At 45.2% G+C, this 21940-nt stretch overlaps 2 protein-coding genes across 2 annotated transcripts; both read left to right on the plus strand.

Annotated features, from left to right (window-relative positions):
• The first annotated feature begins 4540 nt into the window (after nucleotides 1–4540).
• On the plus strand, nucleotides 4541–13229 carry EEF1AKMT3 (EEF1A lysine methyltransferase 3). Its single transcript, XM_060272102.1, has 3 exons — nucleotides 4541–4730; nucleotides 5939–6050; nucleotides 7622–13229. Exons 1-3 carry the CDS (start codon nucleotides 4554–4556, stop codon nucleotides 8017–8019), a joined length of 687 nt encoding a protein of 228 aa, XP_060128085.1. The 5' UTR covers nucleotides 4541–4553; the 3' UTR covers nucleotides 8020–13229.
• Nucleotides 13230–13264: 35 nt separating this feature from the next.
• Nucleotides 13265–21666, plus strand: TSFM (Ts translation elongation factor, mitochondrial). Its single transcript, XM_035103034.2, has 6 exons — nucleotides 13265–13406; nucleotides 14302–14445; nucleotides 15327–15455; nucleotides 16493–16615; nucleotides 17359–17443; nucleotides 19379–21666. The coding sequence occupies exons 1-6, from the start codon at nucleotides 13320–13322 to the stop codon at nucleotides 19795–19797; spliced, it is 987 nt and encodes a 328-aa protein (XP_034958925.1). The 5' UTR covers nucleotides 13265–13319; the 3' UTR covers nucleotides 19798–21666.
• Nucleotides 21667–21940: the final 274 nt, after the last annotated feature.

Consider the following 21940-nt stretch of genomic DNA (forward strand, 5'->3'; position numbering starts at 1 on the left):
AGAAAGCTTTGATTTAAGAACAGACTTCCGGAACGGATTAAGTTCGTAAACCAAAGTACCACTGTATACAGCTTCAGCCTAAGTAGCTAGAGGGACTTGTTCAATGTTATCTATTGATCCTCATACTGTGGGTTTGAATCGGATATTCCTAAGCTAAGGATAACCCATTTGCCGTCAAACTGCAATTACACTACTAGGGGAATCTCTAACTTACAGCTCTATTTAAAATTCTGGTACCAAATATAATCCATAGCAGAAAACATTACCTGCCTGATCACTATAGATGTGAATTATTTCATATTCGATTGTAACATAATTATTGTGGGCTGCTAGCCCTACTCAAGAGGAAAGCCATAGAAATTAATAGACGACTAACTTTGGTCCATTAATTTCAATGGGTCTATTATTCTAACTTATTTGGATACAATTCACTATTTTAAATGTTATTTTCTCTTCTCTCTCTCTCTCTCTCTCCCCATTCTCTTCTTGTAAAAATAGGGTCTGGTAAGGATCAAAATAAAAAAAGGCTTTTTAAAGCAAGGGGTTATTGTGGGAATATTGTGCGAGTAGCCAAGCACATAATCAAAATGAGAAAGCAGAGTCCAAATAAAAACAAATATATCTTCTGTGAAACAGTGGAAGGCAGGTATCTATATATTAAAAACAAAGTCAACAATAAAAAAACTAATATAATGAAGCCACTGAGAAATCAAAGAAAAGCCACAATAAGATACAACAGGGATCTGATGGGGCTTTTAATCTTTAACTCCGTGCTGGCTTCAGTTTGCAGCTGTTGCTGGTTCACCCAAACAAGTGTTTCCTTCTCCATCTGGGAGTCATGCCAAGCTAACATTTAACTGTGCTGTGCGTCAAGGGACGGCCTCGGTCCTCAAAGCTCAGCAGACAGCAATAAGCAGGTGACTTTGCTCCCTCAGGGAACGTGGGAATAAGTAACTTCATTTCTCTGTCCTAAAACCCCTAGTCTTGTGCAGCAAGTGGAAACGGGTCAGGGAACATCCTTCAGAAATGGGTCAAAACCTAGCAAGTAACAGTGTTATTATTTTACTAGTCGAACGTACGTAATGACGATAGAGGGGAGAGGGCCTGCAAGTTTCAGGAAGACCCACAGCCAAATAGTTAATGTTGCCAGGGATGTTAATGATGTGTGTCTGTTTGTGAATCATTGCGGAACAAAGAGCCAGAGCTTAAATACAGGTTGCCTAATAAGAGTAAAGGAGGGTGATGCGTGAATCTATTAAACGGGCATAAATTTTCATGAAAGAAATAATAGTTTTGAGATTATATTTTTCTAGCAGGCACTATGGATGTGTTCATATTACTGCCTTACTTCGCACAGCTACACTGGCAAAGAAAAATGTGTGTTGTTTATGCATTCTAACACTGTGACACCAGATGGCTAACCCGATCTCTCGTACAAAGTTTGCAACGTGTTTAACTGCAATGCTTCTGTGATGTGTCTGGATCCAGCCTTAGAGCGCAGTGAAGCTCTCCCACCCGATGTGCAATTCACAGCTTTTTCTCTCACCCACCAGCTGTTGACATCAGCACGACTTCACTAGAGTCAGATTCACCTCTGTTTGTGTACCAAAGGGCATTGAGGGGTTGTCTTTACCCAATGCAAAGATGCTCACACCGTGGCTAGAGATGAATTAGAAACAGCTTAAGGACTCCAATCCGTCTGTAGCTCTTTTGAGAAACAACACATCAAACGGTAGTATTTTAGAACAAAATACACTACATGCAAGCATTTTGGATAAGGTTCTGTGAATAAGGAAGGATTAAAAGCCCAGCACTGGAAACTGAAGTGAGTGCACATTAAACCAGAGTATGAACATAGCCTCTGTTAAAGGAGTGTGGCAAGTCTCTGCCCGGCTCCACAGTGTCCCTGCCATTTCTTCTACAGAAGTAAATACCAACAAGAAAAAACTGCTGAATTTTGGACAACTCTGACATTGTCACCAATAGGAATCGTTCAGGGGGTGCAGTATTTTCTGTGCATACAGGCCTGCAAGGGTATTTGGAACCAGCAAGTCTTTTCCACCCACCTAACCTGCCATATTGACAAGCATTATGGCCCTGTGAGCGGACCCACAAAAGCACACTTTGCCCAGGTCCTGGCGAACATAGCACAATCCTATGCATGTATTGCAGGGGGTTAGACCAAAATGAGCCTTGGGGCCCCTTCCAACTCTACAATTCTATGGTTCTGTGTCTACACAGCCGTAAGTCTCATTGAATTCACCAGGACTGAGGCCAAGGAAACGTGTATAGAATTGCAGTCTGAGTCGTGGCCAACTTGTTCCACCGGTGCTAATGGGAGTTAGGGGGAAATTATTGTTGTTAACATTATTTTAAGTCCTTTGGTTGCTCTTACAAATGTTGTGGAGGGTATAATCATTATAATTGCATAACTGCAATCAGTTCTAGACGTATCCACTCAGAAGTAAATTGAGGCTTAAGAACTGAGAGCTTTTCCAAATTAACCAATCTGGAGTAAAGGGATGGGGTTCTAGTGAATACTGCATGGATACTTACTAATCTTTTATGCTTTTGAATTGCTTAGAAACATTACAGCGATTCTCTGGGCTTGGCCTTAGTTTCTGTATTCCATTGATCGTAACTAGCAAGCCATGTTGTCCAGTGAATGCTTTTGGAAATCAGAATCACACCGCCTAATTATGGGTGTCCAAGGCAGCAAGATGCCGTTTTTTATTTTGTGCCTTTTGTTTCTTCCTTTAAGTAGATGGGGCTGGACTTGCAGCAGTTAAAAATCAAACAGTCTTTACATTAAAGTGTGAATTGTAAAGGTGAAAATCCACAATGATTTTAGTTTGGATAAAAATTGGGTTTTAACTTGGGTGGGTGATTTTTTATTTGGAGGGTGGGATTGTTTTAAACTGTTGTGAAATGTTACATGTTAATTTAGATTTTTGTATTTTGGGCTGGAGTAATGTTTAGGGGCTTTTGTTGGGAGTGTATTGTTTATTAGTGTGTATACATTAGTATTGTTAATTGTTTCAGTTATTTTTATTATATTTCAATTGTTTTTATTATGTTTTTATTGTTCTCATTATGTATTTTGTGTTTTGATTATTTTTATAATGTATTTTGTCCTTCGTATATTGTAATTTTGTGTTGTGAACCACCCTGAGACCCACAGTTGTAGGGCAGTATACAAATTTAATAAATAATAATAATGTTTGTTACAGCTTGATTTGTGCATCCTTTCCCGACTAAAGGTAAAGGGACCCCTGACCATTAGGTCCAGTCGTGACCGACTCTGGGGTTGCGCGCTCATCTCGCATTATTGGCCAAGGGAGCTGGCGTATAGCTTCCAGGTCATGTGGCCAGCATGACAAAGCCACTTCTGGCAAACCAGAGCAGCACACGGAAACGCTGTTTACCTTCCCGCTCTAGCGGTTCCTATTTATCTACTTGCATTTTTTGATGTGCTTTCGAACTGCTAGATTGGCAGGAGCTGGGACCAAGCAACGGGAGCTCACCCCGTCACAGGGATTCGAACTGCCGACCTTCTGATCAGCAAGCCCTAGGCTCAGTGGTTTAGCCCACAGCGCCACCTGGGTCCCAACTACTGTATAATAAAACAATAAATAATAAAACCTTTCCCAACTACTGTATAATAAAACAGGAGGGTTTTTTTGTTTGTTTGCTACTATCTGGGCATTTTCCTCAGGGGGAACTCAGAGGGACTCAGTTCTGGTACCTCCCAGGTGGGTTCCATCATGTTTTCAGGTGAGTTCCGGCACCTCTTAGGTGGGTACCATTGCCATTCTAAGAGAAGGAGGGAAGTATTTATGGTGAGTTCCAGCACCTCTTTTTCTTGAAAAATTGCACTGGCTACTTATGCATTTCTGTGTTTTTATGTTGTAAACTGCCCTGGGATCCTTGGATGAAGGGCTTCAGAAAGTGTCTGGGCGGAAATCGCTTGACTGTCCGGTATGTATGGCAACCCATGTTGGAAGTGTAGATTTTGGCAAACTTCCTTATAAATAGCTCAAAAATGACATTTCTATTTTTTCAGATGCTGAAATCCCGTGTTATTTGGCTGGGACTGCCACCAAATCAACCCACCTGGAGAACAGGTGAGCAATACCTCCCTGACCCATCCAGCAGCATCCTATCTGCTTGTAAGTCGCTTTGGGTTGCCTTGAGCAAGATAAAGCATAATAATAATAATAATAATAATAATAATAATAATAATAATAATAATAATAATAGTTACAGGTATGAGCTTTCGTGTGCATGCACACTTCGTCAGATACACTGAAACAGATTTCAGTGTATCTGATGAAGTGTGCATGCACACGAAAGCTCATACCAAAATAAAAACTTAGTTGGTCTTTAAGGTGCTACTGAAGGAATTTTTTAATAATAATAATAATAATAATAATAATAATAATAATACAGTAATAATAATGGTGGTGATGACCAGCGGCCTCTAGAGGCGGCAGATCCGGGCAACCCAACTGGGAAAGGGCCTCCTCCGTCCCGCCCCCGGGAAAGGTACGAAGATGGCCGCGATCGCCGCCGACGTGGAGGCCGGGCTGGAGTCGGTGTTCCCGCAGGAGCTGGGGCTCTTTGCAGATGCCTTCCCGGAGGAGGCCCGTTACCGGTTCTGCGGGCACGATCTGAGCATCGCCCAGCATCACGGCGCCCAGCTGGGGGTGGCTGCGCCGGTTTGGGAGGCGGTGAGTCCGTCCGGGGGCAGCTGGATCCGTCCAGGGCCAGAGAGATTTTGCACGAGGCTTGAAGGAAGGGCTTACTAGAGCAGCCCTGTGCATGTCTACTTTGAAGTAAGCCTCGCGGAGTTTAGCAGGGCTTACTTCCAGGTACTGTAAGTGTGCATAGGGTTGTGGGCAGCTGGGCTATTGCTTCCGGTAGATCTGTTTTAAGAGTCTTCTTAAATCAGGTAGAAATCTTGCCGTTGCATATTTACGTTTTCTAAGTGGTCGCCTCTGAGCTTTTTTATTTTATTTTATAGCATGCATCCAGGCACAAGCAATGATCTCCGCAGGAACTTTTCGGGGCGTCTCTTGCACAAGCCTGCCCCGCCAGCGTGCCTGTTTCGAAAGGGACTCGCAAGAAGTGAAGCGGTCTGCACTGAAAATAGATCTACGCAGGGCTTCCCAAACTCGGGTCTCCGGCAGTTTTTGGACTACAACTCCCAGCATCCCTAGCTAGCAGTTCCTGTGGTCAGGGATGATGGGAACTGTAGCCCAAGAACAGCTGGAGTCGCCCAAGTTTGGAAAACCCAGCAAGCAAATATAGTGTATGTGTGTTGCTTCAATTCCTCTAAAAAGGGCAGCTGCTTTTTGGTGTTCTGTGAAGCGGCGCCAGATTTAAGGAGGCATGGGGGCTGAGAAGGGGGGGGGCACAAAATAATAATAATAATGACAATAATAATACTTTTTTTAAACCTATACATGTATTTATACAGAATAAAAAGAATATTAAAAGAACCGAATAAAAAGCAAATGTATCAAAATGAATTATAGTGAAAATAAATGGGGTTTTTTTTGGGGGGGGGTGCCAAATTTTGTCTTTGCTAAGGGTGCCTTATTATCAAAGTCCCCCCCTTGACATGAGATGGACTTGTGTTCAGTGCAGGCTGCTCTGCTGTCGAACTTTTCCTTGCTTATTACAGCAGCATTTTAATCCCAAAATATCAAATGCTTCACAGGAACACTTATAATTCTCCCCTCCTCCAGTGCATACATTGTCAGCCGTTGTGAAATAATCCTGCCATCAGCAGGGACACGACTAGCCCTGTTGTCAAAGGTGGAATGGGAAAGTTTGCATCACACATGTATATGTGCTTGGCATACTGAATGTATCCTTGGGATCTTTAACTCACTCTTCATTTACTTCTCATTCTCCCTCTCTCCCCATGTCTAAGGCTCTAACCCTCTGCGACTATTTCGAGGCACAGAAACTGAATTTCTGGGGCAAGAAGGTTATAGAACTGGGTGCTGGGACGGGCCTCGTGGGCATCCTTGCAGCCCTCCTTGGTATGTAAGATCACTTATTTATTATTTATTGATTAAATTTGTATACCGCCCTTCACCCGAAGATCTCAAGAGTTGTTCACAGCATAACGATGCAAGATAAAGTCACAACAAGAAATAAAAGCAAAAGCAAAAGCAACTGGTAATCCCCCCCCCCAAAAAAACCCCCACACATTTAGAAGTACATAGAATGTTATTCAGCCAAAGGCCTGGTTGAAGAGGAGCATTTTTGCATGGTGCCTAAAGTTGTAATAATAATATAATTATTATTATTTATACCCCACCCATCTGGCTGGGTTTCCCCAGCCGCTCTGGGCGGCTTCCAGAAGGATATTAAAATACAATAATCTATTAAACGTTAAAAGCTTCCTTAAACAGGGCTGCCTTCAGATGTCTTCTAAAAGTCTGGTAGTTGTTGTTCTCTTTGATATCTGGTGGGAGGGCGTTCCACAGGGCGGGTGACACTACTGAGAAGGCCCTCTGCCTGGTTCCCGGTAACTTGGCTTCTCGCAGTGAGGGAACCGCCAGAAGGCCCTTGGCACTGGACCTCAGTGTGCAACTTCTTTCCAGCTCATAGCAATTCGTAATCAAGCAGTTACAAGAAGAAATACCATTAACTGTTTGCATATAAGATCCACAAGATCACATTTTTACCTCTAAGTGCACTGATTTCAGCAATCACTTGTTTCCCAAAATTCATGAACTATGGCACAGCTCCACCGCATGTGTCCATAAGTTCCCCACTCCCCACATTGGAAAACTAAGTTGGGGGGGGGGGAGTTTCTCAATGCACATTCAGCTAATCTGGAACCATTTGCACTGGGGGGAAATGTTCTGATGCATGATGGTGGCAGGTGAGCCTCCCTGGGGTGAGCATCCCACAAACAGGGAGCCACCACAGAAAAGGCCCCTTCTCATGTTGCCACCCTCTGGACCTCTCGTGGAGGAGCCACACGAAGGAGGGCCTCAAGTGATGATCACAGGATCTGGTTTGGTTCATATGGGGAGGGGCGGTCCTTGAGGTATTGCGGTCCTGAGCTGTTTAAGTCAGGCACCCCCAAACTTCGGCCCTCCAGATGTTTTGGACTACAATTCCCATCTTCCCCAACCACTGGTCCTGTTAGCTAGGGAACATGGGAGTTGTAGGCCAAAACATCTGGAGGGCCGCAGTTTGGGGATGCCTGGTTTAAGTTTTCATAGGTCAAAACCAGCACTTTGAATTGGGCCTGGAAACTAATTGGCAGCCAGGGCAGGTGGGCCAGGATTAGTGTAATATGTTCAGGCTGCGAGCATCCTGGCTGCTAAATTCTGCACCAGCCGAAGTTTCCAAACCATCTTCAGAGGCAGCCCTACATATAACACATTGCAGTAATCTAACCTTGATGTTACCAGAGCATAGACAACAGTAGTTAGGCTATTCCTGTCCAGATAGGGATGCAGCTGGGCCACTACCCAAAGCCGATGGAAGGCCACTTCGCACCACTGAGGCCACCTGAGCCTCGAGCGACATTATGAGTAATGTATATGGTACCAAACTGAATTTGTTGCTAACAGTTTCCTTTCCTTTCTTCCAGGTGGTGATGTGACCATCACAGACCTTCCTGTGGCCATGAAGCAGATAGAGGAGAATGTCCGCCGGAACGTGCCTGCAGAATGCATGACACAAACCAGAGTTTGTGCTCTGTCGTGGGGTGTGGACCACAAAGACTTCCCCCCAAATTATGACTTCATCCTGGGTGCAGATATTGTCTATCTCAAGCACACCTACCCCTCGTTGATCAGGACTCTCCAGCATCTATGTGGTGCTCAGTCTACCATCTACCTGTCTTCCAAAATGCGTCAGGAGCATAGTACAGCGCTTTTCTTTGAGACTCTGCTGCCTGTGCACTTCGCCACAAAGCTAGTCTTTAGAGATGAGGTTGAGAATATTAATATCTACAAAGTGACCTGCAAAAGTGACATCAGACAGTGAGCTTCCTGGTTTACCATTTTTTTAAAAAACAACAACAGTGTTTTTAATCCAGAAGTCTGGGGTGGGGTGAAGCATTCATCTGTGGTAGCTATTATCCAGAGTTCTCTACCCATCAGCAAATGGTAATACAGTGGTACCTCAGTTTTTGAACGTCTCCATTGATGAACATTTCGGTTTTCGAACGCCATAAAGCCGGAAGTAAATGCTTCGGCTTTCAAACACTTTTCAGAAGCCGAACATGCCATCTGGCTTCTGTATTGAGCATAGCTGCCAAGTTTCCCGTATTCCCCAGGAAACCCCCGTTTTTCCGGCTGTTCCCAGCCGAAAAAAACAATTTTTTTTGTTTTTCCCCAGTTTAATCTGGCGTGGTGGCCATTTTGGAACTGGGCGGAGCATGCTCAGAAGCGACTTTTGATGCTCCTCTGGCCAGTTCCAAAATGGCTGCAGCGCGACTTCTGGTGCAGCGGCCATTTTGGAACTGGGCAGAGCAGCATCAAAAGTTGCTTCTGAGCATGCTCCGCCCGGTTCCAAAATGGCGGCAGCGCTACTTCCGGTCCGATCCCTTATTTTTCCGGCAGGAACTTGGCAGGTATGGTATTGAGTTTTTGGTTTTTGACCATCTCAGAACTCGAACAGTCTTCCGGAACGGACTACATTCAAAAACCGAGGTACCACTGTACTGTATTTGTAATAACTTATCTTTGCTGGATTGTTGCAGTAAGAAAATCCCAGTCTACGGGTGAAAGGTCATGCTCCCTCAAAAGGCAGTGTTTCCTGAGAGAGATATTGCCATTATTATTATTATTATTATTATTATTATTATTATTATTATTATTATTAGCATATTGTCCTACATCTGTCAATCTTAGGGCAGTGCCCCGGTTGTGGGCTTTCTGGTGACATCTGGTTGCTTACTGTGAGAACAGAATGATGGCCTAGTAGACAGACATTTGTTCTGATCCATCAAGCTCTTCCTAAGTGTTCATGTGACATGCATTTCCATTATGTTGTTGTTGTTTAGTCGTTTAGTCTTGTCCGACTCTTTGTGACCCCATGGACCATAGCACGCCAGGCACTCCTGTCTTGCACTGCCTCCCGCAGTTTGGTCAAACTCATGTTCGTAGCTTCGAGAACACTGTCCAACCATCTCGTCCTCTGTCGTCCCCTTCTCCTAGTGCCCTCAATCTTTCCCAACATCAGGGTCTTTTCCAAGGATTCTTCTCTTCTCATGAGGTGGCCAAAGTATTGGAGCCTCAGCTTCACGACCTGTCCTTCCAGGGAGCACTCAGGGCTGATTTCCTTAAGAATGGATAGGTTTGATCTTCTTGCATTTCCATTATATTCCCTAGTTATTTCAGGGTGGTGCCACCCCCACTGTTATGATTCTCAAGGCCTTCAAAAGGCTTCACTGAGACCCTGGGCCACATTGTCTGTTGTGAAAAAGTGACATGTTAGTGAAGGCTACTGAACCATTCCTGCTTTGTTCTACCCTTCCTGGAGCGCCCAGCCATGTGCCTTGGCTTACGGTCACATGTTCCCCCAAACAAATCCCAATTGGTAAGCCAGGAGCAGGGCCATCTTAAGCATATTCGGCGCTGTGGTGCCCCACCGTTTCCCAGAGTTGTCGACCTTTTCCCAAGCCTCTGCAGGGATCACTCTCCTCCTGTGGAGGCTTGGGAAGGAAGCTGCATGTCCACCAGCCATATAGTTGGCGGTGCGCAGCTTCCATCCTAAGCCTCTGCGGGGATCGCTCTCCTCCCGCGGAGACTTGGGACGCAAGCTGCACGCTCACCAGCCATATGGTTGATGGGGCGCAGCTGGTAGGCGTGCAGGAGGGAAAGGGGAGGCCATTGGCAAAGCCGCGCAGCTCCCCCACTCACTGGGGCGCCCCTGAAAGGCCGGCGGCCTGGTGCAAGGCACCAGTAAACCCAATGGGAAAGACGGCTCTGGCCGGGAGCAAGCATGGTAAGCCAAGCTTCAGTTTGTTGCTCCAGGGATGGTGGAACAAGAATTGGAGCAACTTGGCAGCATTCACTTGTTTCTGATTTACCATGATACACGAATGGGTCCATTTAAACATTCCTGGGTAAATGGAGAGTCTGCAGCTCTGTGCACAGGAGAGCAGGAACTCCAGAATGTGATCTGGCTGACAGGAGCTGCTTACTTCTTTGGTGACAGGAGTTTCTTACTTCTTTGGTGTAATATTTTGCAAGTGTGCGTCTGTGGCACCAAGCAGAGAAGGCATGTGTTCTAGATTGTGCCATTAGAATTAATGTGTTTGGCACTCTGGTATTCTTTTCTAAGTGAAATTTGTAAAACTACTTTTTTTACCTTTAATAATGATCCTGGTTCAAAAAAGAAAATATTACTTTAGTAACTCCAGGGCAAGGGACCTGAAGCATTACACAAGTGCTTTAAAAGACACTATGATGCCTTTTCTCATTTTAAGAGATGCTTTTTTAAAAAAACAATTTTGTGATTTCATAAAAAGATGGATATATCATTTCTACAAGGATAATGTTATCTTTTTAAAGATGGCTTAATATCATACATGCCTATGCACTATGTATTTCTATTTTGCACTAAGGTACTATCTCATTGGAGGGATGCAGGTGGCGCTGTGGATTAAACCACAGAGCCTAGGGCTTGCTGATCAGAAGGTCGGTGGTTCGAATCTTCGCAACAAAGTGAGCTCCCGTTGCTCAGTCCCAGCTCCTGCCAACCTAGCAGTTCGAAAGCACGTCAGAGTGCAAGTAGATAAATAGGTGGGAAGGTAAATGGTGTTTCTGTGCGCTGCTCTGGTTCGCCAGAAGCGGCTTTGTCATACTGGCCACATGACCTGGAAGCTGTACGCCGGCTCCCTTGGCCAATAACGCGAGATGAGCGCGCAACCCCAGAGTCGGTCACGACTGGACCTAATGGTCAGGGGTCCCTTTACCTTTACCATCTCATTATTAATTTCCTTATTATATAAATTATTAATAGGTAGCATTTTTAGGGACCCTGGTTTCAGTTCAATTTGTATAATATCTTAAGGAAGCTATGCATGTAAGATTTTACTTAACATGTGAATTACAGAAGCTATTTAAAGTAATATTCTCTACATTTGCATTTTTTAAAGCGTCTCAGAGCTGCGTTGCAAGAGAATACATCCCAGCATCCCTGAGACCATAAGGATTTATAGGTGATTAGCTGAATGAATTTTTCTGTGCAGTACGTACATGGTTCCCTCCTCTTGTCTATCAGTTGTTTAATTGCTTGTATTTCCAAGCACTTAATATAGTATAGTACTTTTAAAGTTATCATTAGTCCTTATAATGACCCTGTAGAGTAGATTAGTCCTGATCTTTCTGTATGACAGCAGAGAGTGAGGGAGCATGCTGAACAACAGGCTTCCTAACCCATGCTGTTAATCACGGATATGGGGAGTGCAACATTGCTCAGTTGTCATGGGCCTGATGCTGTTGCAGTCCAGAAGTAGTACAGGGGAAAGGCATATGAAACAGCAATTGTGGAATGAACCATCTCCAGCAACCACAGCCTCAAAAGCTTGCTTTATGTCTCTTCCACAAGCCTAGGCAGTGTGCATGGAGGTCCTGGGTGGCCCAGACAACAAGACTCACCTTTCAGCCTCACTGGTGTGGTCCAAAGGAAAGCAGAGCAATACATTTGGCACCAGCTTGGCTGCAGGAGTCGCCAGGAGGAGATGTACAAGACACCATCCTTCTTAGTGACTCTAAATTTGTGTGGAGTTTACTCCTTAGCCTTTTCTTCTCCTGAAGATAGCCCGCAAGGCAGCAGAAGTTTAGGATCAGAGTTTTCCTTCTCCTAGATAGATAGGCTACCTCCCCTATTCTATGTACAAACGCTGACTAGATTGACGGCCGGAGCATGCTTTAAAACTGGTGATGGGACCGCCAGTTCAAACCCCATCAATTAATATGTGAAATTAGGATTTTACATCACTGGGATGGCCAGGTGTGAGCTAGGTTTGAACCCAGCCACAGTTTAATAATTCAACACACACTCCCCATGGCCCTTCCAAACTGTGGCAACGTAGTCTACTTTTAAGTGTTGTTGTTATTTATTATTACATTTCTATGTAGCCCTATACATCCAAGGATCACAGGGTGGATTACAATATAAAATCACAAATATACAAACCTTAATAATGAATGAAAACCATACATGTTTTGCCTCACACCTCACATATGTAATGAAGGGGCCAGACGAGCTGCTCTGGGGAGAGCCTTCCAGAAGTGGGGCGCCACCACAGAAAAGGCCTGTTCTCGTGTTGACACCCTTTGGACCTCTTGAGGAGGCACACAAAGAAGGGCCTTAGATTAGGATCACAGGGTCTGGACTGGTTCATATGGGGAGAGGCGGTCCTTGAGGTATCGCAATCCTGAGCCATTTAAGGCTTTATAGGTCAAAGCCAACACTTTGAATTGGTCCTGGAAACTAACTGACAAGCAGTGCAGCCAAACCGGGATAAGCTTGCAAGGATAAGTATTGATAAGCTTGCAAGACAATCAGGTTATGTTTAATTGCTGGGGGAAATGCAAGCTAAAATATATGATGGAAGTGGAAGTAAAGAGAAGAGTGGGTGGTCTTCCAAAAGCAGGTCATCTGTATGAAAACACAGAGCCTGTTGTGACTATCCCTATGTTGCAGGTTGGGGAAGAAACCAGCAGTTGAGAGATGTCTTGGGCCGGCCCTGGATGTTAGGGATATTTGATGCAGGATGTCCATCTTTTTGTACAATGACCCAAGGGTGTTCAGTGGTGCTTAAGGGAGCTGTAGTGGAAATGAAGCCAGCGGGGAATATAGGGATGGAGTCCTGTTGTGACCACACCAAAAACACTCGGGCTGCAGCAAGAATAAGGCTGCAATCCTAGACCCCATTGAATTCGATGGGTCTTACTTCTGAGTAGACCTGGTGAGGGTTGCACTGCGAAGCCGCCTCAGCCCTTCCACCCTCACTTGGAATCGGAGGCGCGGTCTTTGCACAGTTCTCTTTTCTATCACTTTTGCATTATAAATATACTGTATCATTGGATTGCTTTTAACATAAAGGCGAAAATAGAGGTTCCGAAGCAAACCCGGAACTTGCAACGTGAGCGCCGCTCTATAACTTTCGTTTTCCTTGGCGCCACCTCCCCCCAGCTGCTGCAGCCAATGGTGTGCGTCGAGCGAACTAGAACCCGGTTGGGCGGAAGTGACGAGCGGCACCGCGCGTGCGCGGCCTCAGCCAAAAGGTCGTAAGGGAGCGCGTCGCGTCGCATACGTAGTGACGCGTAATGGCAAGCGCCTTGAAGATGCAGCGGATGGTTGGGCTGGGAAGGGCGCTGCTGCCCTTGCAGAAAAGGGGTTCTCTAGCCGGGCAAGTGAGTGCGAAAGTCTTTCGTTGGGCGTTGCTGCCTCTGCTTCTCCCTGCTTAGATCCGTCTCTGTCGTCTAGGCCGGGCAAGCATGGGCAGGGCACAGAGTGTGATGATGGAGCTCAGGCTCGCGGGGTCTGCATTTTAATTTGATTTAATTTATTCATAAAATTTAATACACCTGTAAATCGTAAAAGCAGTTCACACAAAAAGGCAAAACGATAAAATGAAAGGGGGAGGGAAAAGTCACAACCATACTTTAAAAACAGCAAAAAAGTTAAAATACTACAAAAGAGGTTTAAATTCACACCGGCATTTATAAGCACCTGCGTAGGCAATGTCTAAATAAGAGCAGGTGCCAAAAAGAGTTCAATGAAAGTGCCTACTTGATAGCAGTAGTTACAAGATATAGAGTGCAACCACATCCAAGGACTGGGTAATATATGAACTCAAACAAGAATGTAATAAGAAAGGAAGAAATATATCTGCATTGGATTTAATTAAATAGGTTATATACTTTGCTTAAGGATTGTATATGGTGTACATCCTGGACTTGATTTGTATGATAGGAAGTAACCAGTAAAGAAATTTGTTACAAACATTACCATTCAGCCTGTTGTGCTCTATATGTTGTAACTATTGGATCTGCGTAACAAGGTACTGTATTGCATTTGTTTTGCTTGATAGCAGTAGGCAGGGAGTTTAAAAGTTTAAAAAGAGTTCAATGAAAGTACCTGCTTGATAGCAGTTCCAAAGTTTAGGTGCTGACACACTAAACAATCGGGTTATTTCGGGTGGGTGTTATGTGGCACCTTTACAGTCTGGGGTTCCTGACTCCCGAAGACTACTAGCTGGTCACTGGGTCCTTTTCACTAATTTTTGTCTTTGCTTTCCCCTTGTAGTTTGACTTGCATCTAGTTCGTTTTCTTCATGCTGGCCTTCCGGTTCTAGCAGCAAAAGAAGCTCTGGTGAAGCTCAGAAAGAAAACTGGCTACTCGTTTGTGAACTGCAAGAAAGCATTGGAGAAATTTGATGACGTCAGTGAGGTGAGAACAAATGTTTCAGTGATGTAAAATGCAAGTTTAATTTTAGTTTTTTGCCTGAGTGTTTCAAGTATTTCGGGAAAATAAGTGCGTTGTAAGCAATTTTTGCAAGTCTGTTGTTAAGGCTGCAGTCCAATGCATACTGGCAGTGGGGTAAATCACATCGAGATGTGGTTGCAAGTGAGTTTAGAGGCCAGAATGTTTTATCCTGTGTGTCTTCAGTCAATGTAGGCAAAGGGTAGTGACTCTTTTCTTGTTGCCCACCCAGCCCCACAAAAAGATCACCAGGAGATGTTTCTATGCCAGATGAATTATTGTGAAGAAGAACTTGGGGAAAGAATCCAAAAGTTCAGGGAAAAACAAAATGCATTGTGATTCATAAAAACAGTGTGCATTTCAAAATGTGTTTCAGTCAGTGGGAATTGCTTCCAAATAAACAGCTAACTCTTATTTTTGGTCAGAGAGAGAAACCTTAGTAAACTGATAATTCCTTAACAACACTGTCTGTGAATGGCACCAGAGGAGGCACCAAAACAGTATTAGTTTAGCCTCCTGTTGGAAGTAGATATGGATTCTATGTCTTCTAGAACCTGCAATGGATCTAAACAGCATACTTCTAATGGTTGATCTGAAGTTTATATTTACACACAAGGATGTCAGTGGACCAAATAGTTTCATATTCTTACATTCTCCTTTCCATCTGCAAGACATTTTTAAAATAAAATGGAGCCATATTTATAATAATATTTGAACATCCCCCATTTTATTCTGCAGTGGTATAATACTGGGAGAATACTTGTGCTTTTATTTAGGGTTTGAATTGATTTGTTGTGTTGTTCTTGGCAATAGTATCTCAGTTTACGGGTTTGCATTTGTCTTTCAAGGCTGAAGCCTGGCTACATGAGCAAGCCCAAAAGGAAGGATGGAGCAAAGCTTCCAAATTGCAAGGACGGAAGACACAAGAAGGGCTTATTGGGCTGCTGCAAGAGGGAAGCTCTGCAGTGATGGTAGAGGTGAGCATTTTCCTTTTGACAAAAACTTTTTTTAAAAAAATAAAAAATAACTTTTTGTTTGTTTAAAAAAGAGCATACACTTTAATAACACACAGCAACAAAGAAACACAACTGAATGTAAAGTAATGGAACAGAACCAAAGCTGTAGCCTTCCCCCCCCCCCAAAAATCTATACAGTCATACCTCATGATATGTCTGCTGCGGGTTGCGTCTTTTCAAGTTACGGACGCGCCGAACACGGAAGTCCCGGAATGGGTTACTTCCAGGTTTGGCGCATGCGCAGAAGCGCCAAATTGCGTCACGCCCCTGCACAGACGCGGCGCTTCAGGATGCGGCCTTTTCATGTTGCGAACGGGCCTCCTGAATGGATCCCGTTTGCAACCAGAGGTACCACTGTGCTGCTAACAGTATAAGAAAAAGTTCAAAAAAATACTAATAGGGCAGTGGATAGTACAAAATTAACAATAAAAATACAGTCATAAAACAAATTGAAAAGACATAACAAATAATTAGATCAGGTTAATACATCAGCATACAGGACGTGGATGGCGCTGTGGGTTAAACCACAGAACCTAGGGCTTGCCGATCAGAAGGCCGGCGGTTCGAATCCCAGTTCCTGCCAACCTAGCAGTCCGAAAGCACGTCAAAGTGCAAGTAGATAAATAGGCACCGCTCCTGCGGGAAGGTAAACGGCGTTTCCGTGCGCTGCTCTGGTTTGCCAGAAGCGGCTTAGTCATGCTGGCCACATGACTGTATGTTGGCTCCCTCGGCCAGTAAAGTGAGATGAGCGCCGCAACCCCAGAGTTGTCCGCGACTGGACCTAACGGTCAGGGGTCCCTTTACCTAATACATCAGCATAGCTTGGATCCCCTCTCGGGGAAAGCCTGAGTGAAAAAGTTGGATGCCTTATATTCCGTGCCCTTGCCTTTGGAAAACAAGATGTCATCTCATCCTCTAATTGCCACTTCTGATTTTATTCCTGCACCATAGAAGTCAGTGGCCAAGTCAGTTGAAAGTTAGCTATGCTTCTTTGCCAGGTGAACTGCGAGACTGACTTTGTGGCCCGAAATGTCAAGTTCCAGCATCTGATTCAGCAGGCAGCGATTGGAACGATGCTGCATTATCAGGGGACCGGGGACCGGCTGAACACGTACGCCAAGGTGAGAGTGGCACTAAAGGCTTCGTAGCTTAAAACTCCTGGCACATTTCTGCTGAATGAATCTTAATAAGCAAATTATACAAAGGGAGGTCACAGAATCGTAGAACTGAAGGGGTAGAGGGGCTTGTTCCACTGTTTCTTACCAGACCTGGTAGGTTGATTCCCACACAAAGTGAATGCTCCCAGGAAGTTTCTGCAGAAGTAAAAAGGACTCTTAATGGGTGTTCTGTTTATAAATGCTATCCCTATGCTGCGAACTGACCAGTGCATCTTGGTTCTGAGGAATATTGCCTTGCCTTAGATTGAAATAACTGGGGAAAGAATACTTCGGGGCTTTTCATCTGTACCCCTTCAAGGGGGCTGTGAGTTGCTGTTCCTGTGTGCTTGCCTACAGACAGTTGTCATGAGTTGCAGACACTTTGTTTAGCTGGAAATATAGTTTAAATGGCAAGTGAGGGAAACTTGTGTTTGCATGCACATGCGTTATACATAAACACATATTTGGAAGTCTGGGTTGTCTTGAGGCTCCACACTGAGTGTGTTTTCGGGTGGCAAACCAGCAGCTACTGCTGCATTTGTAGATCGAGCCTCATTCCTCCCCTCCCCAGCCCCCCCAAACCATTTTAGCAGTTGCCTAAACAGCTTTTCTAATTAACTGTGAAGGTTATAAATCTCGTTGTGCACTTCAGGAGAAGTGCTTGATAAGTTTGTAGATTTATAATGCACAATATACTTATTTTGCAGTGTTTCTTAAACTCAAATGAGCTTTCTCAGCTCAGGATAGGACCTGATGGCTCCTTGCTTGTGGACCAGCTGGCTCTGGCTATTGGTGAGTGTTCTAGTGCCACATTTCAATTGTCTGTGATTTGGTTTCCTCTAGTTTAAATTGTTTCAATTTACTGTTGTAAACCAGTTTGATAGTTCTTTTTTATGTAAGCAACTAGCTGGCCCGGCCACGCGTTGCTGTGGTTCTTTCCTGTGATTCCCCCCCACTCTGTCCGGACACATGACTTATCTGGCACATCCCTGTGACTGGCCCTACCCTGTCCTGACTCATGAGCTATCGAGTCCCCTCCTCCCCACTCGTCTGAGCCCTCTGTTGTCTCCGGGGAGTGTTGGCCCCTCCGCCTGTTTCTCCATACCTTGGCCCCCACCCTTGGAGAAGGAACTGTCAGCTTCTGGGTTCTGTTTCCCAGCATGCACTTTTGTCTGAGCCCTCTGTTGCCCCCGGGGAGTGTTGTTCCCCCCCCCGTATCTCCATACATTGGCTACTGCGCACGCATTGTGAACATTTTTATATATATAGATTTATTTATTTTTAAATAAGAACATGAGAAGCAGAAGTTACTATTGTTTAATTTTATTTTTGGGGTTGTCATTTATTTTGGTGGGTATTGTATGATTTGGGCATTGTTGTGTGTTTTGTGGTTGGTTTGTTTGTTTTGGTTATTTGGATTTTCTAATTTTGGAGTAGGTGTAGGATGTGGTGTTTGTTTGAGGACTTAAACTGGGGAGAGAAAGTGCATGGTTGTGGTTTTTTTTAAAGACGCAGAGGCTGGCAATCAGTCATAGTATAAAGCCTAGGTTAAAGGGGGCATGACTGCCCTTACTTAAAATGGCTGCCATAGCCTCACATGTGACAACGCCCACTAAATTAAAAAGCAAAAACCCCTCGCCATGCCCCCAAGTGCATGTTAGGGGAAATGATGAACGACTGCCTAATGCTGCCAGGCGTTTATTAATACAGCCGCCGGGAGAGTCTTTGGGCTTGGGCTTTGTAGGTGGAATGGCCGTTTTGGCGGTCAGCCTACTCATTTTTCCCTGTCCCAACCCACCCCCCACTGCTTTGGCTGACTCAGGGTCCTCCCCACCCCCATGGCTATGTGTCCCCCCTCCCTTTGTTGTGCCTCATCCCTGTGCGCCCCCCCCCCCCGTTTTGAAAGGCCCTATTCTGTTTATTTCCCCTGCTTGGCAATGCTGTGGCCTATTGAAAAAGCTGGGCCTTGTTGCTGCAGAAGGACTGTTTTCAGTTGGTTGCTGTGGAATTTTGTGATGTCATCTGGCGGCGCAGCTTTTGGATGCTGCTGGAGTCTTCAGAGCTTCTGGTGGTGACGTCTAATTTGGGCGCCACTTTTTTGTGTGTTTAATCATTATTTTAGGTGTGAAAGGTATGGTTTTTCGGGGGGAAATTATGCCAGATCCCTCCCTGATGGGCAAGGTATGTTGTGGCCAAATTTGTTACATTACTGTTCAGCAGTTACGGAGAAAGGCTGTGACCTCTGTGTGCGCAATGCCTACATTTAGATAGATAGATAGATAGATAGATAGATAGATAGATAGATAGATATAGAAAGATTATTGCTAAATAAGACCAAGGAAGCAGGAGGTACATAAGAAACTTGCCTTATACTGAGTCACACCATTTGGTTCATCTCACCCAGTATTGTCTATTGGGCAGCAGCTCTCCTGGGTTTCTGGCAGGGTGCAGTTCCTAGTCCTACCTAGAGGTACCAGGGATTGAAGGATCTGCAAGGCAGATGCTGTACTACTGAGGCAACAGTCCTTTTCTGCCTGAATACCCTTTTCTCTAATTTGTAGGTGTGCCCAGGGGATTATGTTGCCAAGAATGCAATGCTTTCTGCAAGGACCACTTCCTTTTCAAAATGTAGCTGTTTGCCATAGGCATAGCATAGCTCAGCCCTTGAAACATCACCTGTGCTCCTAATGGTTAATCCTCCCATTTGTCTTCTCTTTTTCTATGCAGGCAAGCTGGGGGAGAACATGGTCATTAAGAGAGCAGTGTGGATATCGGTGCCAGAGAAATTTTTCATCGGCTCTTACGTGCACGGGGCTCTTCCAGAAGGAAACCCGTTCCTTTCTAACATGATGTTTGGCAAATACGGAGCTTTGGTGATCTGCTGTCCCTCTGAGCCATGTGAAAAGTCGGACTTTGCTGAACTGGGCTGGAGGCTGGGCCAGCATGTGGTGGGCATGGCCCCCCTCTCTGTAGGCTCTCTGGAGGATGAACCCGGCGGAGATTCTGAAACCAAGATGCTTGCCCAGCCCTTCCTGCTGGACCCTGCTATTTCCTTGGGACAGTACGTTCGGCCCACGGGTGTATCTGTGCTGGACTTTGTGCGGTTTGAATGCGGAGAGGATATAGAACTGTCACCATCAGACTAAACAATACTGGTGGCGGTGGGGCAAGTGAACTGTTCCCAGTTCCTGTTTGGGCCCTGCCTTGGTTAACAGACCTAACCAGTCATGAATTAAACTCTGTGTTGGGTTGGTCATGGAAGCTGAATACTGATTGTGCGCAATCTCATTTCAAAGCTCCAGAACGACTCTGAGCAGGTGTGGAAGACAGCTGTCAATGTTGCAAATAAAACTAGCTGGCAGCAAGGAGGGGAACAGCGTCTGCTGGTTCAAGCGCATCTGTTGAATTGTCATGAACCCCAGGGAGCACATTTTTATTTGCTATCCATGCTAAGTGTAGCAGAACAGGACAGCTGGAGGGTGCAGTAAAGTGAAAGGAGAGGTGGGTTTTGCTAAACTGTGGGTCTAGGCTAGGTCTGTGAGGTAACTGGGCAACTCTTGAAGCATGCAGAAAATCATTGGGGGCTACTAGAAACCCATTGGAGCCCCCCTTTCTCTTCATGAAATGAGTAGTCCCTGTCCACCTTATAAAGGGTTTCCACAGTGAGGACTAGAAGCTTGGGTGTCCTTGTTTTCCCTTATGGGAAGCACGACTACAGCACCCTCTTCTATTGCAGCAGAAGTCTAAAGGCTTAAAGTCAGAACAGACTTCTCATCATTTAGTAAGCCAAGGTCCCTGGTAATTATTGCTGGAGATACCTGCTCCTTTCTTCCTCCCAGCCATCCAAGCATTAGTAGGTGAGGGCACCCTAGGAGATGGGCCAGAATGAAATCTGATCTGCCCGCAAACAGCTTCCCTTGTCCAGCTTCGTAGAACAGCCTGTGCTACTTCTGTGGTAGCCGGCAATGCTTGGTTGGCCATGAGTGGCAAGTGTAGCTACTGTGGTACCCAGTGAGCAAGTTGATGAGCAAGGCTTGTGTGTTCTGTAACACATACTGAAAACAAGCTGACTTCTGTGGCAAAGCTGCAGAAGTTGTCGGACAGCCTGCCTGCATTCATCCACACTGTCTTGAATGCCGGCTTACGGCATCTTAGACAGGCAAGTCATCTTCCTGGTCCAGGCACATTGTTCCCTATTGCATTCTGACAGCCCCTGTTAAGGAGTAAGCCCAGACCTCCTGTGATCAGGTGCCCAAATTCTGTGATATTTGCACTACATACATGACATAAACTCTTCTGCTACTAATCAACTTGGGTGGAGGGCTACTTTTTGACTGTGGAAGGCTGCTCCCCCAGCACCTACGTACCCTGGTTCCCTTGGGAATGGGTGGTTCACATGCTTGAAAAGCAAAGGTGCAGAATCATTTTTTGAACCAAGGGCCAGTTGACGGAGCCAAAGCAGGTGGAGCAATGAATGTAAATGTTACCTTAGTATAGTAGGCTAGTTTCTGCAGTCACACACACTTCTTTGTCATCCATCCAGGCAAACCAAGAGGCATTACCAGAGTTTAAGGACATATTCCAGCCAGGAAGGTGCAGATTAGGGCTGGTGTGGGATCTGTTTGAGGTGGTGTAGCCAGGAGGGTGGGGCACTATGGGTCAGATAAGCCTGGAAGGCAACATTTGGCCCCTAGGCCTGTGGTTCCCACTTGTGCTTGAAAGTCTCTTGCTAGCCTTAGGGAGAAAGTGAGATTCTTGTAATACTGAATTTGTGATATTGAACGTGGCGAAAAGACTTCCGGGTTTGCCGACTTCAGAAGTCGAAACCTTTGGAAGTTGAGTCATTCGGATGTTGAGGTACCACTGTGTATGGTATGTACCAGACAAGTACAAGGTAACAGAGCCGGCCTCTCTCTTGTCAGATTGAAAATAAGTGTTTTGTGACAGCAGAGATAGCCAACATGGTGCCCTCCAGATGTTGGACTTAACTCCCATCAGCCCCCGTGGGCTAGGGATGATGGGAATTGTTGTCCAGCAACATCTGGAGGTCACATGTTGCCTGCCCCTCTCTTTCAGTGTGGCTAGGTGGAGAGGATGCTAGTGGCACATTGCATGATGCTAGATTGTTATTACTGGTATATTTCCTCTTAGCTCCTCTTTCTCACCAGCACTTGCAGTGGGAAGCTAGACTCTACCAATGACACAGCACATCCCCTAATAGTTGAGTAGACCACAGTGGCGCTGGAGTTGGGGAAGGCAAAGCGGCCCGACAATGTAGTAGGTGTTAGT

This window comes from Zootoca vivipara, chromosome 2 (assembly GCF_963506605.1).
Source record: "Zootoca vivipara chromosome 2, rZooViv1.1, whole genome shotgun sequence".
Lineage (NCBI taxonomy): Eukaryota > Metazoa > Chordata > Lepidosauria > Squamata > Lacertidae > Zootoca > Zootoca vivipara.

What these genes read in the sequence shown, in the direction of transcription:
- TSFM (XM_035103034.2), top strand. Translation starts at nt 13,320, where the DNA reads ATGGCAAGCGCCTTGAAGATGCAGCGGATGGTTGGGCTGGGAAGGGCG. An exon ending in GGGGTTCTCTAGCCGGGCAA is followed by an intron (nt 13,407 to 14,301) that starts GTGAGTGCGAAA and finishes TTCCCCTTGTAG; the next exon opens with TTTGACTTGCATCTAGTTCG. An exon ending in GGCTGAACACGTACGCCAAG is followed by an intron (nt 16,616 to 17,358) that starts GTGAGAGTGGCA and finishes CTTATTTTGCAG; the next exon opens with TGTTTCTTAAACTCAAATGA.
- EEF1AKMT3 (XM_060272102.1), top strand. Translation starts at nt 4,554, where the DNA reads ATGGCCGCGATCGCCGCCGACGTGGAGGCCGGGCTGGAGTCGGTGTTC. An exon ending in CTGCGCCGGTTTGGGAGGCG is followed by an intron (nt 4,731 to 5,938) that starts GTGAGTCCGTCC and finishes CCCATGTCTAAG; the next exon opens with GCTCTAACCCTCTGCGACTA. An exon ending in CATCCTTGCAGCCCTCCTTG is followed by an intron (nt 6,051 to 7,621) that starts GTATGTAAGATC and finishes CCTTTCTTCCAG; the next exon opens with GTGGTGATGTGACCATCACA.